This window comes from Calypte anna, chromosome 2, assembly GCF_003957555.1.
Source record: "Calypte anna isolate BGI_N300 chromosome 2, bCalAnn1_v1.p, whole genome shotgun sequence".
NCBI lineage: Eukaryota > Metazoa > Chordata > Aves > Apodiformes > Trochilidae > Calypte > Calypte anna.
This window is the reverse complement of record NC_044245.1, coordinates 61,518,652-61,539,961: the sequence shown is the minus strand read 5'-3', so window position 1 is coordinate 61,539,961 and position 21,310 is coordinate 61,518,652. Positions and strand designations below refer to the sequence as shown.

General features: G+C 41.4%; 1 protein-coding gene across 4 annotated transcripts in view; it reads left to right on the top strand.

The window, feature by feature from the left end:
- The first annotated feature begins 681 nt into the window (after positions 1-681).
- RNF144B (ring finger protein 144B) overlaps positions 682-21,310 on the top strand; it is a 50,951-nt gene continuing 30,322 nt past the window's right edge. The window contains exons 1-4 of one of the 4 annotated variants that reach the window (XM_030445924.1): positions 682-767; positions 1,121-1,204; positions 8,572-8,769; positions 19,444-19,632. In XM_030445924.1, the coding sequence (XP_030301784.1) occupies positions 19,468-19,632 (165 nt within the window). In that variant the 5' untranslated portion in view covers positions 682-767; positions 1,121-1,204; positions 8,572-8,769; positions 19,444-19,467. Of the gene's footprint in view, positions 768-1,120; positions 1,205-3,365; positions 3,658-8,571; positions 8,770-19,443; positions 19,633-21,310 lie in introns of those variants that run through there. The other 3 variants (XM_030445923.1, XM_030445925.1, XM_008497152.2) reach the window with 3 other exon arrangements.

The following is a 21,310-nucleotide window of genomic DNA, read 5'->3' as shown; positions in this document are numbered from 1 at the left end:
TTATTGCAAAAAACATTCCTGTTTTGTTTTCAGTGTTGATTATATTACACATTAGTATCTATTTTTCTTGTGGAATTGTCTCTCTTGCCTATACAAACACTTCTTTTGTATGCATAGGAAAATGGACAGTTTCAACATACAGTAAGTAAGGTGGATAAAGAAACATTTTTCTTACTTAGGCTCTGGTTTAAAAAAGCTTGTTATGAAACCTGGTTTGATTTTGGAGCTATGGATAACATTTTTTCAGGATTTTTGCTTTTTATTAGTTGGAAACTAAATAAGGGTAGTGAAAACTGCTTTATGCAGAATTGTAATGAAAATTTCTGTTAGTTATACACTAACTCATTATTTTCACTTGCTCTTAATAGTGTTCTGCTTGTGGGATGTGAAAGATATTTTTGGTGGTTGTGCTATTACTTTTTTACCCACCTTAGTAAAAAAATTAATTAGTAATTTTAGTTAATGCCAGAGTAGCTTAGTAATTTTGTAAGTATTTAAAGAATCTGCAAGGATGACACAGCAAGGTTAGTAATTAACTATGCTAACCTTTATTCTTGCTAGTAACTCAACTAAAAATTCACGGTGACGTCGCATTTTGGCATTTGTCCACTCAGAGGTGCAGCAATTCCTCCAGCCCGGAGTTATAAAAGTATCAGCTAAGAGTGTCCAAAAAAATTAATCAGACCCTCTCAGCTTTATGCTTCACATCACTGTTATCAAAGAAGAAAGCAAATGAAAAGGGCTCAGCTTGTGCCTTGGCCAGCACTGTATGATGTTCTGAACTTGTATATTTTTTATTTATTTGTTGGCTCAGAAATGAGGAAATCAATCAGTCGGTGTTAAGAGATTCAGGGGTTTGAGCTGGGTAGCAATTTTAGCATGACTCATAACACTTCACAAAATTAGCTTGCCAAAAAGATGTGCTTCTCTGAAACTGTGAAGTACCTGGGCTCGAGGTAGAGCTGGAGGAGAAATCATTTTGACAGAAGAGCTCGTAACAGTTCAGCTTCCACCTTTTGGTGATGGCAAAGGAAAGAATCATCAGTATTGATCATCTCCAGTCTGTTTAGACTTAGCTCTTGCACAGTGCCACGTCACCTTCTCTTCCTCTTTGCTGCAGAGATCCTGGAGCAGTACAGAAGTAGGAGCAAACGCAGAAGTGAAGACACAAGCAGGGGAATAGCCAGCTGGACAGAGAGCATCAGTAAGTGGTTTGTCCTGTGCATAAATCTGGGGTCACTGTTTAGGATTTGATATTCTAGAAGTGGAGTGCTTGGAATGAGCACATCTTAATATTTTCCAGAAAATTAAGTGTCTTGAGAAGCATTCATGATGTTTCTTGCCAATTTTGTGATTTTTTTGGAATGTTGCTGTAAGCAGTTTTGCACATTTGTGCAGTCACATTATAACTTCTATGCATAAAGAGTAGGAAACTGCATAAAAAAATATTATGTGATTTTTGCAGCTAAGTTTCTAAAATTTATCTGTATTTTAATGGAATAATCTAGGTTTTTTAAATTCTAAAGAACAGCCTCTTCTCCTCTGAGATACAACGCAGCCTCACCATTTCTCTGAAGGGAAGATGATTAACCTTTATTTGCATTTGTTTCTCTTGACTGGTGGCTGCTACTGCAGTGAAGCTTGGTTTTGTTTTATTATGCCAGCAAGGAATAAGTACCAAACCAGAAGCTACTCCTGCTATTTTGCTATTGACAGCTGCCCTTCTCTACTTCTGGACCTACACCCCTGCCATTTTCCCTAGACCTACATGAATGAGGTTCCTGCTGAGAGCAGGAAGCTTTTTCTTGCTAAGATATGGCTTAACAAGTAGTTGTGTAATGGAGGCACAGTAGCAAAGGTAACTGAAGAATATATAGGAAGTGGGAAGTATATGTAGGAGGTGGAACAGAGGGGGGAAGAAGAGTTGGTAAAAAGACTGTGGTAGAGACTTAAGATATTTCATACAACAACAAAAGATGGAGGATAAAAATGTAACCACTGCAAGTGACTATATTTCTAGTTGTGAAGTATGACACAGAATTCCACATTTTCACTATTGCTTTGTAGCCTGAAAAATAGCTCTGAGCCCCAGGTGTTTCTTGAGTACTGTCTCAGATTGGTCACTATTGAGGGTAAAAGCCTGTTGCTGCTGGGAAATGCTTTACTTGCTCAAGTGGCAGTATCTGTGACCTGGCTCTAGGTTGCCCAATCCTACTGTAATACCTATGAATTAATACTGTAGGGATCAACATGATTCCACATGTTGGATCAGCTATGTTTTTTTCTGGTGACTATTCCCTCCCTCCCCAGATACAAAGTTGTATGTAATATCCAATGTCAAATAGATTGCTAAAGTTTGTACTTATTCCAAGGGCAAAAGAATATGTCATGGTAATTCAAGCAAAGCTGCAAAGCATAGGTGCAAGCATTTGAAGTTGCATGAGCTTTCTTCCTTCTCTTAAATTAATCTGATGCAGCATAATTGCCTGAATGTAACTAAAGACTCAGATGTGAGCTTCTGAACACTCCATGAGAAATGCCTATACATCTGTCTTCACAGCGAATTCCTGAAGGCAAAATGTCAGCAATAATTGCATGAAGTACAAAGTAAACTTATTTCATCATAAAAAGAAAATTATAGATTAGCCTCTGTACTTGTTTCTCCCTCTGTTTTTCCACACCCCCTGCACTTTGATGAATCTGTACTTCTTATCTGTGGGCGTGGTACGTTTCCTACAGCAAGAAAAGTTCTTCAGGGGTTGATGTCAGGTGCCACAATGCCTTCTCCTGTTGCTTGGCTAGCGTGAATCTCAGCCCTAGGTCTGGAGTGCAGAACTGCAGGATTTCCAGCCCCTCCTGCCCTCAAGCCCATCTTGAAAGGTCAAAATCTCATATGGGCAGAATGAGCTGAGCACTATCATCAGGAAGCAGTCAGGTCTGAAATGACAGTGATACTTGTGAGTTTAGATTTTTTGCTCCCTCGCCCTCCAGCGTGAAGAAACCTCTTTTCTTTCAGATGACATTTTTTTTTACACGTGGAGTTAGGCAGAAGCCAGCAGTGTTTCAGACATCAGTGGGGCAGCTGCTATACAAACTGCTATCCTGAAGCAGGTTAAGTGGCAACTGGGAGGCTTTTTATGAGTGTCACATTTAATGCCTTGCCTCGTTCATCTTCTCAGAGCTCAGATTAAAAGCAGCACAGATACCCAAATAATCAGAACGTGGGTTATGCATTGGCTGGAAGCTGACGGGGTTGAAGTAATCACCTGCAGTTGAACTGAGGCTCGGATGGGAAGTAGGAAGTGCTGTACTCAAGCTTCCTGTATAAATAAATGCAGCTTTCCCACAGCTACTGCATACAAGCTGTGACGTGCTGTTAAGATATAATGGCAGCGTGCTCTTAATAGCAGGGAGGGGATGGTTTAGCAGAGTGGCAAAGGGGCTGGGAGACAAGTCCTGCTGCAGTCCTCAAAAAGTGTACAGCTGTCAGATACCTGGAGAAGAGGAAGGGCGTGCGAGAGCAAGCTGCCTCTGCTCCTGGTTGCCAGCTTCAGGGGTTTGTGACATCGTGGCTCTTCAGAACGCCGGAGTCTGAGTGCAGCTACTGAAAAGTCACCCAGCTGTCTGTCTGGCAGGGAACGCTCGTCTCCTTTCAAGGTATGTCAGAATATAGCTTTCTCTTTATTTTTTTTTCTTTAAAAAACCAAAGGCTACTCTGGAAACAACAGAAAGCCAGCGTTTGGTTGGAATGAAAATAAGTAGAAAAGCTTTAGTTTAAAAAAAAAAAAAAAAAAAAAAGGTAAGAACTAGCATGATTAAGGGGCTGAAATAAATGTTATTTGTGGTTTGGGTAAAATCAAACTGTGTGGCTCTCAGACCTGAGGCATTCTTGGAGTTCTGACTATTAAAGGCACAGAAAATTAAATAGGCATCAAGTACTTCCCAAATGGGTGAAATTACTGTTGCCAGTGTAACTTTGAAATAAATATCTGTGTGAACTGTTTGAAAATGCTGCAGTCTTATAACGTATCTGTGTGGAGAGCAGTTGCTAAGATGGCATACTGTCAGTCACATATCTGGTTTAGTTTAAATACAAGAACTCCCTTCATGCTGAAAACACATCTGATTAAGCTGGAAGGAGCCTGAGTTTAAAATGCAGAGATTTCCTTCTGGTTTAAAGGCATCTCCTCTGCCAGAGACTTGTACAGCTGGTATCAGGAAGTAAAAATAAACCAATCTGCATTATAACTGTTAATGTACACTTCTAGTCTGTTTAGGGTTATGTGGTTTATATGTATGGTTATGTGGTGTGTCTGTAAACATACATTTGTTTTCTAGTTTGCATTTAAAAAAAATTTACAGCATGAGAAGGAAATTGCATTTACTCTTACGTTTGCCCTGCTTTCTTATAACAAGGGCTTTCTCAGCAGAAAGCTGCTTCAGTAATGAAGATGTTTCAATCTAGTTTATTATAAAGCTCTGAATTTTCTGTAATACAAAGGCACCCTGCTTCCTAATTGTATGCAGCAATATAAAATATCTTCATTCAGAGAGCACTGAAAGTAGTAAAATATTTAGGATGACTATGGTTAAGGAAGAATTGCAAGGGGACTTCTCATCCTCCAGGAGGAGTCACTGAAGTGAAGTAAATTTTAGCAGAGATTCAGGCTGTGACTAAAAACCCCCATACAACTTTGCAACTGACTGTGAGCAGGAAGAGCAAGATAAGATCTTTGAGTACCCTCAGCCTGAAGGGCAAGTGCTCTTGGATAAGGGCAAGCACTGGGTTTGGATATCAATATTTCTGGAAACAGAAGTTTCAAATCCTGTCCTTATATATTTTCCAAAACAAATATATTGACCTGATTTCTTGTCCTGTGTAGGTCTTGTCTGTGCCTGAATGTGAGTGGGTGTATGGGTGGCTGTCATAGCATGCCAGGGGCAGAAACCCTTCTCTCAATGAAACATAAGCTATGTTGGCAAAAATACAGTACATTGATAAGGGGATGGCTGCAGTTATGTTGCCAAAATGAATGCTTTATATTATGGATTGAGAATTGTGTGTTTGCAGAGTATCTTAAGGTATGGTAAAGTGGGAGGTATTCCTTCAGAAGAAACAAGAGCAGTTTCAGAGCCAAGCCAATATGATGAGAATCAGACTCCTTTTCTCCCATGTATCTTACTGTCCTATGGGGAGCTTTACATGAAGTGTAGAACCCTTTCAACATAAAGTGCTGCCTGCTTATGCAAGGACACAGAAACATCCCTATGCTGCATGTGGGAATAGCATTTGGCAACCTGTTATAATGTCTGTTTCCTCTGTGGAGCTATATCCTGCATGCCCCTTGCTGCTAGTCGTGGTCTTCTTTCCCACAGATGGTGACATTTTGGTGATTTTGTTTGTATGATTGTGTACTTTAGAGCAAGAGTTAATAATATAAATAGCAAACAACATGGAGTTGTTTCTCTCTAGCTAGGTTCTTGGATTACGCTACATTCTCTAAATGCTTCATAAGAAAGCTTTGTGGAAAAGAATGCTCTGTGGAAATTAATTATCAGCGTGGAAGTGGGTATCTGGCCTTTCCCTTCTAGTGGAGGAAGAAAGTATGTCCTTGTCCTTATTATCATCTTAAATTTAAAGTGCAGCTGTGAAAAGCAGCAAGTCACTTCACAGGAAAACAAGCAGTGCTAAAACTTAATCCAGTTCCCAGTTCATTAGTATACCTCTGACAGTGTCTATGGTAGGAGCCTGAGCCCTGTGCCTGCAATCCACCCTGTCCAGACATTTCAGTCACTTTTAGTGGTGAGACCCAGTGGAGGGTTTTATTTCAATATGTAGCTCAAAAAAACTTCCAGAGACCTTCTGTCCCTCTTCTTTAGCGAGATGGGTTTCTTGAATGTGCCTGAAACTACACAGTGTTTATAGATTGTACGTATCAGATCCACAAATATCTCCTGGACTGGTAGTACTGTGACATCTGAGACCATAATTACAGCACTGGGCCTATGGGTGTCACAAGCACATGTGAACAAAATACTGTGGCAGGCTGCCAGCATTGCTCTGAACTCAGTCTGTGGGACCACCTTGCACATGCCAAAACAAACATTGCCTTCAGCTTCATGAGGCTGAAAATGGTTCTGAATCTCTCCTCTTCCTGTGCATATTCACCAGGAGGTGGGTGCTGTTCCCTCTTCTCTTTCCAGCTTCTGCATGCCAAAGCCCAGACCCTTGCGATGCCCTTCACCAATTCTCTCTGTTTCCCAACAGCCAGAAATAACCTTACATTCATTCCATCTCTGAATTAATCTTCTTTTTGTTTGTAAAGGGGAACACTGAATGAAACAAAAAAGAACAAATGCAAAGAGAAAGGCAGCAATGATACTAAGTTCAGCCTCCAGCATTTTGTATTTCTGCTGAAGCACAGCTGAGCCCCAGTGCTACACTATGAGCCTTCTCATTTGATAGAGAGAAGTACAGGTCTGAGGGCAGTTGCACACTGCAAATTTACCCAGTCTTGGTCAAATATTTACGGGGAGGTTTGTGCTGGATAAATTTTTGCTGATCAGTAAGAAAAATAGGGTTTGGTAATCTGTGTGTTGGATAAATGGTTCAAGCTTAGTGGGAACTGAGTGGGCATTACATTCATAAAGTAGGTAATTGCTAGCAGATACTAAAACACTTATAAAAAAAAGATAATATCACAGATTACACAGGACCTTATCTTCCTACTGGAGCAGGGCTTTTCCAACTCCTAGTCTTCCAGGGTGGAGCAGAGGTGCTGATTGGGAGCTGCTAGGTGTGAGCACAACTAGGTTTAACTGCATTACAAACACATTTTCAAATAAAGAAATGGCTGTAGAAAGTATATTTTTGATTCAGTTACCTAAATCTCTTTGTATGTATTGACACTTGCAATGCAATTATATGTGTTCACTATTTATGATTCCTATTATTAAGATAGAATATTGCAGGTTGCTCAAGACCTGGATGTATTTTTACAGTATTTCTAGGGGAGTCTGCTCAGCCTCCAAGGGAAAGTCCATAATCCACAATTATAAATGTCATTAGTTTACTTGATTCTTTGAATATACTTGGTGAAGTACAGTTTTGACTTCAGTGGAGTTTGGACTACTCAACTTTGGAACTTACAAGCATCCTTGTGTTTTGTGTTTCCAAGAGAGTCAGTATCTCTGGAGTCCCAAAGCCAGCCAGCATCAGGTACAGTGATCTGGGACATTTGCATCTACCTTCTGCTACAGAATGGTTACCTCTGAAAAAAGGCAGTCCTAGATGTGCTGTAGTGAAGGGACTGTTTGTTTAGATTATGTTTATATAAATCATAATGAGACATTCTGTACTTGTCTGACAGATTTCAAAGACTGTAAATAAGGGCAATTGGGTGAGTCAGAGTGGGACTTCTGTATGGCTGCAGAGCTTGGGCTTGATAAGATGTAATTTTTGGTGTTGATCTGAAGCTGTTAACAGTCATGATGATGAAGTGCAGTTGTGCTGTTTGTGAAAAACATATCCAGCGTGTTACTGTAGAAGAGTCCAGTGTTTGTGCACATTAAACACCCCCCAACCCCCTTGTGTTTTAAAACACCCAGAAGAAGCTGAATGGAGGCTCTTCTGTGTGGCAGAGCTTGTTGTAGACACAAATGTCATGCGGAGTTGTTCTACATGCTTCTTGTCTGAGGGAGAGATAAGAGATGCTGATTGGGAGACAGTACAGAATTACTTTTTAATAGAAGGGAAAAAACCAAACCATTTTACTGACATGCTCCTGTTTCTCCCCTTTAATTGAGAATGAATTGTGTCTGTTGCAGGTTCTTCTGCTTTACATTTTACGGTAATAATGAGGAGAGAAGGGAAAGTGTAAGATATGAGTCATTATGCAAAGAGTGGACACTGGATGTCTGACAGAAGTTTTGATATTCATATTTGGTTATAAAAATATTGTATCTTCAGACTGCCAAGGAGTACATGCATATCACTGGAAACCTTTACGCACTCCATATGTTTGCAAAGAGGAAAAATTGCAACAGAAGAGTTGTAGGTATCTCTGTGTTCAAGGGCTGAAATGGCTCCTTCAAGGCTGCCTCTCCTGACACTTCAATGTAATTTATGCTGCTGTGGCTTAGGGGTGAATTCCTTGCTCATTTATATAGAGCCACAAATCATTCAAAAATGCATGGTCTAAACCCCTATCTACATAGAAGTTAAAACATAAGTCCTAACAGCTAGGATATAGGCTAATCATTCACATACATAGAAAATTCCAGGATTAAGTAGCTGTGATGCTCAGGCTGACACTGGTTATTTGTGAGCAGTAGATGGGAAAGTTCATTCGTTCTGCCTGTGCTTAATTTTGGAAGCATTCTGGTGGGTACAGCGGGGGAGATGATGGAGGGAAGCAGTCTGGTCTTCGCAACCTTTTTTTGAAGGGGAAAAGATGTAGTCAGTGGGGAAAACTGGCTGATTGTGTGGCCTATTTAGCATTACACTCACATGAAGATTTTTCACAGCAGCGGACCCTCAGCTAACCACTGATCCTGGAACCCTTCCCACAGGGCTAAGATAACATCCATGGGGCCAGCAATAACTTACTTGATGAAGTTCTGCATAAAGGAGAAGATGCAGTCTTGCACCCTTCTGACCTCCTCACAGCTGCACTGATGGTTCAGTCATGGAGAATCTCCATCACAGTCTCTGGGGAGGATTTTTAGGAACAGCTATTTACCCTTTGCCTGGAGTGGAGTGAAAGCCATGTATGTATAATTCAGCTGATACTACTTCAAGGACATGTGTTTTTTGAATTGGTCAATGTTTTTATTGCAAATACCCAAACAGTGTACATGCCTTGGCCAGTTTCAAACCCCTTGTTGATTTAGCTTTCCACATTTTGGTAGGATGGGCCAATAAATGAAGGAAACATGCATGAATTCTTGCTGTAGCTCCTTTTCACAATTTCTTAACAGTGAGGACAAAATGCCTATTAGATGGGCATTAGTTGAATTGGTCATAACTGAAAAAACAGCTAGCAGAAAGATATCCTTAAAAGGTTTCTGTAAGATTGTCCCCTATAACATATTAAATCTGAGTTCCTTCAGTGCTGTGTTCTAGATATTAATTTTTCTGCGTGTTTGGGAGGTTGGGCAGCTTCCTTCAGCTGCTTGGAGTTAAATTTGTCAGCAGGTCCATTGGAGGCAGTGGGAGCAGGGCAGTGCATGGCTAAGATTCACTTGTTAAGCTGGCTGTTAACAGACTAAGGCTCCTGAGGCTGATGACTTCTGTAACAAAAGTTGATATTTGGAATTGGAGTGAAGGAATGATGACTACAAACCTGCAGCTGCATTTGATGCACTCTTCTGCTTTATCATGCGTCTTGTAATAGACTCTGGATTTCTAAGTAATTGGATACAGCCCCCGAGAAACTGAGTTCCCTGTGCATATACTAGTGATAGTGACTTCCCCAAGGTCTGGCTTCAGATTTAACTCCAAGTCTTTGATTCAGTGAATGTCAATGTAGCTAAGAATTGAAAGTTACTAGTGGGTAGTGCCCCTTAGCTTTCTAAGTCATCGAGACATACTCAGATCAAGGGCAGTATTCAGTGTTTTACCTGTTTTATCTTGGTTACCTTCAACAGTGTGTTTCCTCTATAATAATGGCCAGCATATTTGACTGTAAGGTTAGACAGGGGCAAATAAAAACATTATACTTGTTAATTTTATTAACTGAGCAGTCACACAGATTTTTTACAAAATGAAAATTAATTTGTACTTTGATACATAAACATTTGTTTATGTAATTCAAATGTGTGAAAGTGCTTTCTGATGCTTGTAGTAGACAAGACTATAGGACCTTATTCTTGCAAGTTGACAGTTTTCTTGGACTGACAGAATGACATCGCAGACATGTCAAGCATATAATTTTATTGTAAATGCTGGGAAAAATGTTCCTCAGATCATCACACCAAAAAAGAAATAGCTAAATATGTGTTATATTTTTCAACACATGGTATTCATTATTATTAGTAGTCTTAGTATTATATGGTTATTTTTTCAAAACTCAGTAGTGGATCAATTTTTTTGTCCACTGAGTTGTTGTTTGGTTTCTGGCAAACTCTGCATGCTTCCCTTGGCTCTAAGAAGTTTCTTGTTGTCACTTTCAAGGCCTGGCACTGGGTTATGTCTCCACTTGCCTTGACCTGCTTGCCTTGCAGTCAGGACACTGCTTGCTCCAGACACAGCTTTGGCTGCTCTGAAAAAGGAGCCAGAGGACCCCGACAGCTGTGTCAGTTGTTTCTTAGAAGAAGAGTACATGCTATGAACAAATAAAGTTGGTCTCCCTCTTAGATAAAGTTCCATAGCTTTCACTTTAATAATGTGTGTTTACCAATATCTTGTAAAGATCCTTGATGTTAGAACAGGTCAATGTCACAAATATCTTCTGAAAATGCCCTGTTTAGACTGTAAACATTCCAGCTGAAGGAGCTAACCTATCCCAAGGTTTTGTTATGTGATTAATGAAAATAAACATTTTTTTTTATGTGTCAAAGGCAAATTGTTACGTCTGACTTCCTATTCCTGTTTCTTCAGCTGAGGCAGTTAGCCAAGTTATCAACTATTCGACCTCCCAAGTGAATGGAAGTAAAATTCCATTTTACTTAGCAAATGCTACAGTTACCAAAAGCCTTCATGTGGCAGAAAGGAAGACCTATCCTTTGCTTTTGTCATTAACTTCATGAAGACCATGTTTTTGTTTAATAATGGTATGTATATTACCTCTTGTCAACAGGAAGTTAAAAGTAAAGTGGACCAAACTAGTTTGGATGGAAATTCCTTGTAGCTTCATAGGTGTTGCATAGTGTTATTATTAAGCGTAGTGGGTGTTATTTAGATAAGCTTGGGAGTCTAATCTTAGGCCTGGTAACCAATCCTTGGAATCTCACTTGCTATAATTTTGATTTTTCAACGTGTTTTGGAAATACTTGGAAATGTTTGATGCCAAAACATACATGTTCTGTTGTCTGGCTGCAGTTCGTCTGTTTCACTGCATTTTGTGCTGGTCGACTTTGTTTAGCCCTGTGACTGTCAGGGTGAACATAAAACTTTCAGGGAATACTGCTTCTGGCTGCTTGGCCCAGATGTATCTCCATAGGCTGCTGCCTGTTGCTGGCACTGTCATCCTGCTCAGTCACAGTAGGTTTGATGCCTCTGTGCCATCCCAGACTTGATGCCTGTCCATGGGCCTGCCTAGGACTCGTATCCAGTAGGTCTGGTGCAGGAGCTGTGGCTTTCCAGCCTGGCAGTGTTGACAGATGATCTGTATTCTGAACTTTGGTGTGTCCTAGTTCAAGCACAGCTCCAGAAAAACTGCATGAAGGTGGTAGCTTCATGATCTGACCTCAGTCCACACAGGAGGGCTTATTTCTGTCCTCGAGGGTTCAAGTAATGTTGCCTTTGTGTTGGTCCCCTCAGTACTGAGAAGGTGTGAAGACCATGTTCTGATTATGCATTTCAGTTTGCTACCAGGCTGTGATATTTCTTTTTTGCTCGTTTCTAAGTGATTAAAAAGTGCTTTTCCTAGCTGCCTGTCAGGTGGTAGTAGCATAATTAATTTTACAATTAGCTTTTAGATTCCCTTAGTTTGGATTCCCCAGATTTTAAGATCAGAAGAGGGAAAAGTCCACTTTTTTCTTGTTCCTTATTCCAAAGCAGTATTGCAAGGAAACTTATAGGATTCCCACAGGTCCAAGGAGTTGCATCTATTTGGGGAAAAAAAAAAAAAAAGTGTTTTGCTGTAGTCTGTTAATATCCATGGTCTTCTTGCAAAAAAATCTCCCTGAGGACATATTGACATAGGCTTGCTAGAAGTTACCTTAAAGAGCTGGTGTTTTAAAATCTGAAAGTTATTCATACCTCACAGTATTACAGTACAGTAGAGCTGTTACCCAACAATTGTAATCTTAGAGACTTGTGGAGACTAATGTACATGTGCTTTAATGACATTCTGATTAATTAGAATGATTTGAAATTATGGGGTGCTTGTGAGCTTTGGGAAGTTGTTCAGTGTGTGCTGGAGGCATCCTGAAGTGCTGGTAAAAATGCCTGGCAGGAAGCTGGTTGATATTCTTAATTGGTGCAAGAGACTTCCCACTCACTACATTCCTTTCAGACTATTTGATATATTTATTTTTTGATGGCTAGCATGATATCAAAATACAGCCAGTGCTTCTTGAACAGCAGCTCAAGGGCTCTTTTTTTTTTCCAGGCATTCCAAGGAAAACAAGTGAGAAAAATTGCCTCTGGTGTGTTCTCATGTACCAGACAGCATGTTTACTTAGGCTACTTGTTCTTTAAACAAGTTTTATTAAGATAAAAATTTTACAGTGCAGAAATTTGTCATGAAATATTATACATCTGACTTTTCTCAAGCCCAGCTCAATGAGAACAGATAGGGCAATACTTTCATTCTCTCTAATACTTTGATTTGGTAGCACATTACGGAAATCTAGAAACAGATTTTCCTTGTACATGCTTGCAATCAAGTGCTTGCTCTATAGGAGCACATATGTAATGCAGCAATTCTGAATAGACTGAAAACATATTTAAAATCAGACCTCCTATTTGTAAACCTGGGTGCTTGTTGTCGACGCAGCAGTTTCACAAATCTAAGTACTTGTTTAACTTGTTAGTGATCCTTTTGCAATAAAACAAAATATTCAGACTGTGATACACAGGAGCACTTAAACATATGATTAAATGTCCTTCTTGAAGATAAAGGCATTCCTGAATTGGAGCTTCAGTCATATGTTTTACAGCCTTACTAAACTGCTGTTTGGCAAGTAATGCTGCATGGACTAGACAGGTAGCTCTGTGCAGGCAGAGTATATCAAAAGAAGGATAAATTAATGCATTGTGGTTTATTGGTCAGTCTATTACACCACAGCATTTGGATGCTTGATTCAGACTAATGGTTTGTGTAGAGTTGTTTGGTTTAAAAAAAGCTGCCTTAGAAGTGAATTTTGAGTAATGTTGTCTTGAGAGGGTTGGTTATGCATGTGGACTTGTAACTGAAACTGGTAATGATGAGGGTTTGCTGAACTTCATAGAAATGTGGTTTTCTAGCAGCTGTCATCATATGTCCTACTTTGATAGCTCAGCTTATATCTTCTGTGATCTAAGTCTGTTATTTTAATATTACTCTATTTAAAAAAAATATGTAATTATCCATTTCCCCCAAAAGCCTGATTTTAGCATTGGTTTTGTATTTTTCAGGTAATTTTCTTTTTCTGCTTTATTTCTGTGGTGAGAGCCTTAGTTACAGGAAACAACAGAATACTGAGCAGAACAATGTCAAAATAGGTCTTTGTATGGCATTGATGGAATTTTGTAATGAATAGAGTTAAAAAAAAAAAATCTCTAGGGTAGGAGAAACAATTACAGTGCTTGCAAGTCTTTCTTCAAGAAAGTTCAACAAATACCTGGTGCACTAAAAAGGAGCTTAGCACAGGTGCTGTGAGTACTTTTGTTTTGATACTACAGTGCTCTTTGTAAAACGTGGAAGGGCTATGTTATGTGTTAGACCTTAAACTGAAGGACAACCTCTTTAAGATCCCACTATGCAAGTCCATGCCTGAGTGCTGGTTTATGGCAAGCCTGAGGGGATCCTGGGCTAGAGGGCACCATCAGGGCTCACCATGCCCCACAGATGGGCTCAGGCACATGCCAGCCCCCAGGGAAAAACATGTAAAGGACCCTTTTTATTCCATAAATGTTTCCCGAAGCAACTTGTGTTTGTACATTTCTTGACTTCCTTTAAACTCAGAATTGGGAAAAAAGGCATGCAGCTCTGCTAACTTCAGCAGAATTGTTTGTAAATGCAAGGCTTTTAAGTAGCTTCTTCGAGACCTCTGTTGTTGCTATTGGATGCAGCATATGGAAAATGAAAGGATGACTTATGGTGCTGATTATAATCCATTCGTTCTTCTCCAGCTTTAGTGCAGAAGGCTTTCATGATTTTATGTGGTGTTTCTAAATGGTGAAAGTCACATTCAGACACATTTTTAAGCTAAAAGCAGTGACTTGATTGCAAGCACACAGACAAGGTCCTTCTTATGTTGCAGCTTAGGGGACTGCCCGGCTTGTTTGCTGTATTGCATATAGAGAGTAATTTTTGTCCTTTGAGCCTGGTGATCCTGCTTTGGGACACTTAGGCAGACTCAAGTGAGTTCTGTCTTAGCTTAAGAAGGATGTTACCTTACAGTGCATCGTCACAGAGAAAGTTTCAGCCCTAGGCTGCAGCAGTTTTTAACATGTCCCTGAAGCTGTGTTGGTTTGACCATGGCTGGCTGCCAGGCAACCCACCCAGCTGCTCTCTCACTCCCACTTAAGAGAGTTGATAGTTTCTGCTTCAGGATGCTGATACCAATATTTGCAAAGGGTACCTGTATAGAGGCAGGCAGGAACAGCAGGTATTTGCTGTTAGGAAGTCTTTTTCAGATGCCAGACATCAGACACTGCAGTGTCAGGGGGCCCTGAGGGCAGACAAGTTCTGTACTCCTTCTTCCAGTGCTTTTGTTGTGTTTTTCATATTTTGCTCAAAATCTCCACTGCTTTCATGTTATTGTTTCTGCTTGTACTTATTTCCCTCTCCCCTCTGAACCCATTCTCTTTCTGCTTTAAGCATGTTCTAATGTTTTCTTGCTTATGGATGGTGTTGAGACATTTCAGTGGCGCATGAAAGCACAAAGCTTTGTCACCTCCTGGAGACAAAGGCAAATTGTCCACAGGCAGATGGATGCAACACAGATGTTGACAGGGCTGAGTGCTCAGCAAGCTATGGTCCTGGTGACTGTGCAGTTTATGGCCTCTTAGGACTGACCCCATGTAGCTCTCTCACATTTATTCAGGCAGCTTGGTCATGCCTTACCCTACAGCATTGACGCTGTTAAGTGTCAGAGCCAGGAAGGGATGAGTCCTCCCAACAGTTCTTTTTCCTTACAAGCTGAGCAGCATACAATTTGAGGAAATACTTGCAATTTCCTGGCAATTCTGAGCAATGTAAAAGGAGTATGATGCATGTCTGTCTTCTGCATGTATGTAGCTGATAGAAGTACATAAAAAACACTTGGATTTTACAGTTCATGAGTGTTTACGCACACTGGGGCCAGTTTAACCCTTCTTGGTCACCAGTTTACACTGGTGCACAATTTAATTTCTGTGGGTTACAGTGTCCCTGAGATGTGTTTGTCCTTATTCCACAGCATCTTATGGAACCTTTGTTACTGTTCAGAGGAGGTTTTTGTGAGGAGTTACTTGCTGTATTCCATTTTCAGAGGTACATTTCTTGCTTTATTTGGGATTCTATCCTAAGTGGATCATTTGTGTTTGTGAGCATGAAAGGAAAGATCTTAGTGCTTAGAAATGTATTTTATTTATAAGAGGATCCATTTTTTCCAGGGACTTGCCCTTTCCAGGTCACTTTTATTAATACAGGCAAGTATGTAGTGGTCTTTTCCTCGTTGTCCCAAACTCATTCTTCAGTGGCTACCTCTTCCCTTGCACCACACTTACGTCCTAGGTGTTTTCTTTTCAACCTAAGGTGTTGGCTATTCACTTGTAATTACAGTAGGAATTTTAAGCCTCTGTAAAGACAGCTGATGGATGTATAATTAACTAATGACAATCTGAGGAACTAAGCCTAGCAAAGTGAAAGCCATAAAAATTCAGAGCAACTGAGGTGGAATTTTGTGTCTTTTCTGCAGTGTATGAAAAAGTCAGTTATACCACGGTAGTAAAGTTGGGGAGCTGGTCTGAGAACTTGAGAGAGAACATTGCATCTTTGAATGCTGGGAAGGAATAAGAGAAGAAGCAAAGAGTGAGAGCAGGAGGAAGACATGTCTTTCTCTCCCCATCATTACCACCAGCTCATCTGATAATGTACATGAACCTCCTCCATAGGCCTGATTCCTCTTCAGAGCCCACTGGACGGAACTACCCTTTTGCATAACCATTATCTTCTCCACCTGCATGCTTTGCTTGGCAGCAGTAGCAGAAGTCACAGTTCTGACGAGCTGATTGGGTTGCTCTGGGAAAAGGAATAAGCCTTGTAGTCCATCCATCCATTCTCTCTTTGCTGGGCAGGTTTTCATGTGCTAACATGATGGCTTTGGCTGTGCTAGACTGACCTGGAAGACCACTTATGGACAGGCTGGCCACTTGGGGACCATGGAAGGAGTGCTGCTGGTAGCCACTGTGCCTCCTCTGGGTGTTTTGCAGGCAGGACCCTTTGTTGGCTGGATGCTGCTGGGGTGAATGAGGCTGAGGTGGGATGAACCAAACTGAGCTGTGTGTGGCCTGGATCCTCTGGTCCACCAGGTTTGCTTGCTGTTGACTGCTGGAGATTTCCACAGGTTGCTCTGCTTGGTTTAGGGAGAACCTCAGTCCCACTCTGGTATCCTGGTGTGATGAGGGATGGAGGAGTGCAGGGGTCAGGGCACAATAAGGAGCAGAATTAAACTTACCTATGAGAAGTCTTCAGGGACAGGGGTGCCCGGGGTATCATAAGGAGCCCACAGGGGTCACTGAGTGGCACCTGTTTGCTAGCGAGGCAGAGCAGTGCATCAGGAGCCTTCTCTCCATTGTGGCAAACTCTCCTGCTGTCACACCGAGTGCCAGAGTTAGGCCATCTAAAGTTACCCCATAGCCCTAAACCTCAGTCATGCACCTGAATCTTTCTACTGCTGCGTTAATAAAAGCATGCAGGGTTATAACCGTTTTGGTTAAAAAAAGAATACTGACTTCAAAACCAGCTGTATTTGGTTTATATCTGTTCCTACATCCTGAAATGTTACTATCTGCTCTTTTGTACATTCCTGCCCAACACATTACTATGTTTTTCCCTGTAAATGAAGAGATGTCAGATCTGAGCAGCATGCAGGTGAGTAGGTTACCTGTACAGATGCAGCTGCTGTTGAAAAGCATTTGTGAGTAAATGTATTACAGTCCTCCTAAATAATGAGATAAGGTTTAGCATGTGATTTAAGTAACAGGTAGTTCTTGATCTGCAGTAGTGTTTCCAGTGATTCACTGTACTGCCCCCCTCACCCCCCCTCCCCTCCATTGCAGTAATTAGAGAAAAGTATTGCAATTCCTGACTCAGAGGGAGGTTTCCTTCCCAGGCTCTGGCCACGCTGGAGCTCCAACTCTGTGGCTGTATGGAGCAAATTGCAGGGAGCATCACGGTAGTGGGCAGGGACTGCACCAATAATACTGTGGGCATGTCCTATGTTTTGAACTAGTGATAGCAAGGCACTGAAAAGAGGAGGGAGTGTTTGCTTTGGATTTGTGGCCAGGAATTTGGTTGTCAGGATCTTGGCTGTGACTCTTATCTCACTGGAACTGGGTTCTTACAGGAAGGACATCCCAAGGGACTCTTCTCATCTCATCTCATCTCATCTCATCTCATCTCATCTCATCTCATCTCATCTCATCTCATCTCATCTCTGTCAGGCTAGACTAGGAAACTGTAACGTGTAAAAAAATTAAAAGGGCTAGATGTCCTCCCACACAGATTTGTTGTGGTTTTGTGGCTTTTGACAAGACAGTGTCTTCCAGCAAGCCTGTGGGAGCCACAGGGCAGGTGGCTCACAGGGCAGGCGTGGGGATGGGGCTTGGCTGGGCATTAAGTTGTGAGGTGGGAGCTGTGGGCTGAGGTTTCGCTTGCATTGACCCCTCGAGATCCACCAGCACCACTGTTGCTCCCTCTGGGGAGGAATTCAGGAGGTTCAGCAAGCCAGCACACAGAGTACACACTGTCTTAAGCTGTCCTGGCTGCTCTGGGAGCCACAGAATGGCGGCAGTGAGGTGCTGCCAAATGTGACCTGACAGCCCTGCCACCAGGATGCTTGGGACTGCGGGGGAGGCAAGCAGGAGCAGACCAAAGGGCTTGAGTCTCCTGTTTGCCTCATGAGATGTCAGACCTGACAGGCACACAGACGGATCTTGGTCCTCTGCTGTTTTCATGTTAATGCAGCCTCCATTCGTGATGCAAATTTTTAGACTCGGTAGAGTCGTGCTCTTACTTGGCAGTGCTGCAAGCAGCTGTGTGCAGCCAGACACCAGGTCTCTGCTTGTTAGAAATGTGCTTGGAGGTCATCTTGCCATCAGCTCAATGTATTCAGAAGCAAGTCTGTGGAAGTTGAGCCAGGTTTATTGAAGATGGGAATAGATCTTCCTGTGCCTCAAAGGCTGCACTGAACCCCATCATCTATTTTGAGGCTAATAAAATCTCCGAATTTACTTTTGGTTGTTTCAGCTTAAGCATGAGGATATTCTCTTTAATGTCTCTTTCAGTATCACTGCCTCAGAATTAGGATATTGAAATTTTTTGTTTATGGTGTAGTGATTTCAAGTGCTGAGGTCAGAAGACATTGCAGGTGAATGTGATGTTTTCATTTGTTGCTTCTCAAAGGATAGAAATTTCTTCCCCAAGCACTGCTGTGACATAATGTGTGCTGGAAACATGGCTGCACTGAGAATCTCCCTGTCAAAGCGCTACTGGATCTAGTTCATGGTTCACAAACCTCAGTTAGATGACTAAGAGCCCTATAAAATAGAAGAGCTGGATGCCAGGGGGTGGGAAGCACAGCAGCTACAGATCTGAGCAGGCAGTTGTCTGTCATAGTTAAGGGAACTCAGCAAAGAGGACAGTACGTGAAATGCTCTTACTTGCTTGCAAAAAGCTTCAGCCTTTTGTGAAGTAGGACATGTAATACCTTCTCCAGCCCTCCTGAGATAGACTGCCAGCTCCTCTGTATCAGTGATAGCTCACAGAGAAAGTGGACTTCATGGTACCCACTCCTTACAGGCTAAAGGTTTGAAGTGCTTGTCTAGGAAGGGGAAATCTGTGCTTGCAGTTGCCTTTGCTTTTCCCAGGCCAGCTCCCGAGAGACCAGCCGGAATGGAAAATGGGAGTGGAGATACCCATTGAAATGCTGTGACTGAAATGAAGGCTGAAAGATTTGTAGGAATGGGAGGGCTATTACTGAAACTCATTTGAAAGGGTAGAGTTATATATGTGTGTATATATAAATGCAGCTTATTTTTCTAATTAAGAATTTATTGTTCCAAGTCACATCCCTGCTCCTAGAACTTCAGACACTATTGTTGCATATTATATATGTAATGCCTCGTCTGTGTGGGTATTGGATTATTTTTTTTAATATGATTGGAACTGGCCTAACTGATGTACTTTTTGGGGAGGTGGGCTCCCAGGCACCTTCTTGGTAAATGGAGAATGTCTTGAAGTGTGAGACTGGCAGAAAGAGACCAAAATAGTGCGTTTGGGCATGCAGGTGGTTTTATGGATCTGAGTTGAAAATTCTCAGTTACTACATGGCCTGTGGGATGTTTCAGCTGTTGATTTCTTTTTTCAGGCTGAGTAGACCATTAATGAGTGAATGGGATCTGCTGGGAAGGCTTGTCCTCACACCATGACAACTGACGAGTCAGAAGCTGGAGAGTTAGCTCTGGAGCCCCTGCTCACTTGTAAGCTATGTCTCTGTGAATATTCCCTGGATAAGATGACAACTCTTCAGGAATGCAGCTGCATCTTTTGTACATCGGTAAGACATAGCAGCAGACCTTTATATTACAGGAGCAGGGTAAAGGGAGATAGACAGAACTGTGAGATGGAGTTACTTGTCCTATCCAAGAAGCACGTGTTACCCACACAAAGAGAAGATGCTTTTGTAAAAAATGTTTTATGTTAGTCTTGCCATATTTAAAATACTTCTTTTGATAATTTGTAATTCTGACAGACAAATAATAATGAATGCTAGTAGTAAATGGGGGAAAAGGGTGCATTTTAGACTGTCAGAGAAGATAAACCGTTTATATGCAATCTCACTGTTTATTTTTTCTGAAGCAAGATCTTGAAGCATTATAGTATAACTGTGAAATTTTGTTTCCCTGTTATCATTTTCTGGGTACTCAGAGGCCTTTTAAGTCTTGTACGTAATTTTTAAGGGCAATCAGAAAACCTAAACAAAAATGAACCTTGGCCTATTGAACCTTTGCATCTGCAGTCTACGCTGCAGGGATATTGGCCAAGGTCACACATTGTCTGTGGTTGTCAGTGGTGAATTTCTGTCCTGTAAATTCAGATCAAATAAAGCTGGTGGAAGTGATAAAGGCGTAGGTTGAGTGGGCTGATAAAAGCCCTACAGATATTAGTATTCTTCTGGTCTCTTTGTCAGCATGGGAGAATGGACTGAGTTTCTCTGTTGATAGTGATTTTGATGTACGTGACTAATGGATTTTGGAAATGGGTCAGAAGCAATTGGAGGGATTTTATTTTTTTCTTTAACTCCATTTAAACACAGTAAATGGTTTTATTTTTTAACAACAAATTCTGAATAAGCATCAAGCAAGTATGTTTAAGTTTTGCTCTTGATTTTTTTGAACTCATGGAAGAAACTTGCTACTTTTGAAGCCAGGTTGAGAGTATCTTACTATAAATTCAGAATATCTTAAATGGGATTAAGACTCTGGTTGCGTGTTTCAAGAAACTGGGATAAGATTGATTAATCTGCATTTTACAGCCTGAACTTGTTTTCCATACCAACTTCTACAAAAGGTTTTCTTATTCTAGTTTGCAATAAAATGGTTCAGAGGCCATACCTAACAGGTAGGTATGAAGATATTGCGAAGATACTGCATTAAATTAAAAATAAATGAGAAGTTGATAACTTTACAGTAGTCCCACTCTTCTCCAAGAATTCAGTGACTATTATTTAGTATATTTAGTGCCTTAACTTCAGTGTTAGTGGGCAGTGTTAGCTGGGCTCCTTTTGCCCTGGGGAAGGGAGGACTGCTGAGGTCTGTGCCAGGCAGAGCTGGACTCTCTGCTCCCCTGGGGCACTGGCTAAAGGGAGAGCTTAGTGATCATAGAATCATAGAATTGGCTGGGTTGGAAGGGACCTCAGAGATCATGGAGTCCAACCCTTGATCCACTCCCTCTGCAGTTACCAGACCATGGCACTGAGTGCCACATCCAGTCTCTTTTTAAATATCTCCAGGGAAGGAGAATCCACCACTTCCCTGGGCAGCCCATTCCAATGCCTGATCACCCTCTCCACAAAGAAATTCTTTCTAATGTCCAACCTAAACCTCCCCTGGCACAACTTGAGACCATGCCCTCTTGTCTTGCTGAGAGTTGCCTGGGAAAAGAGACCAACCCCCCCCTGGCTACACCCTCCTTTCAGGGAGTTGTAGAGAGTGATGAGGTTTCCCCTGAGCCTC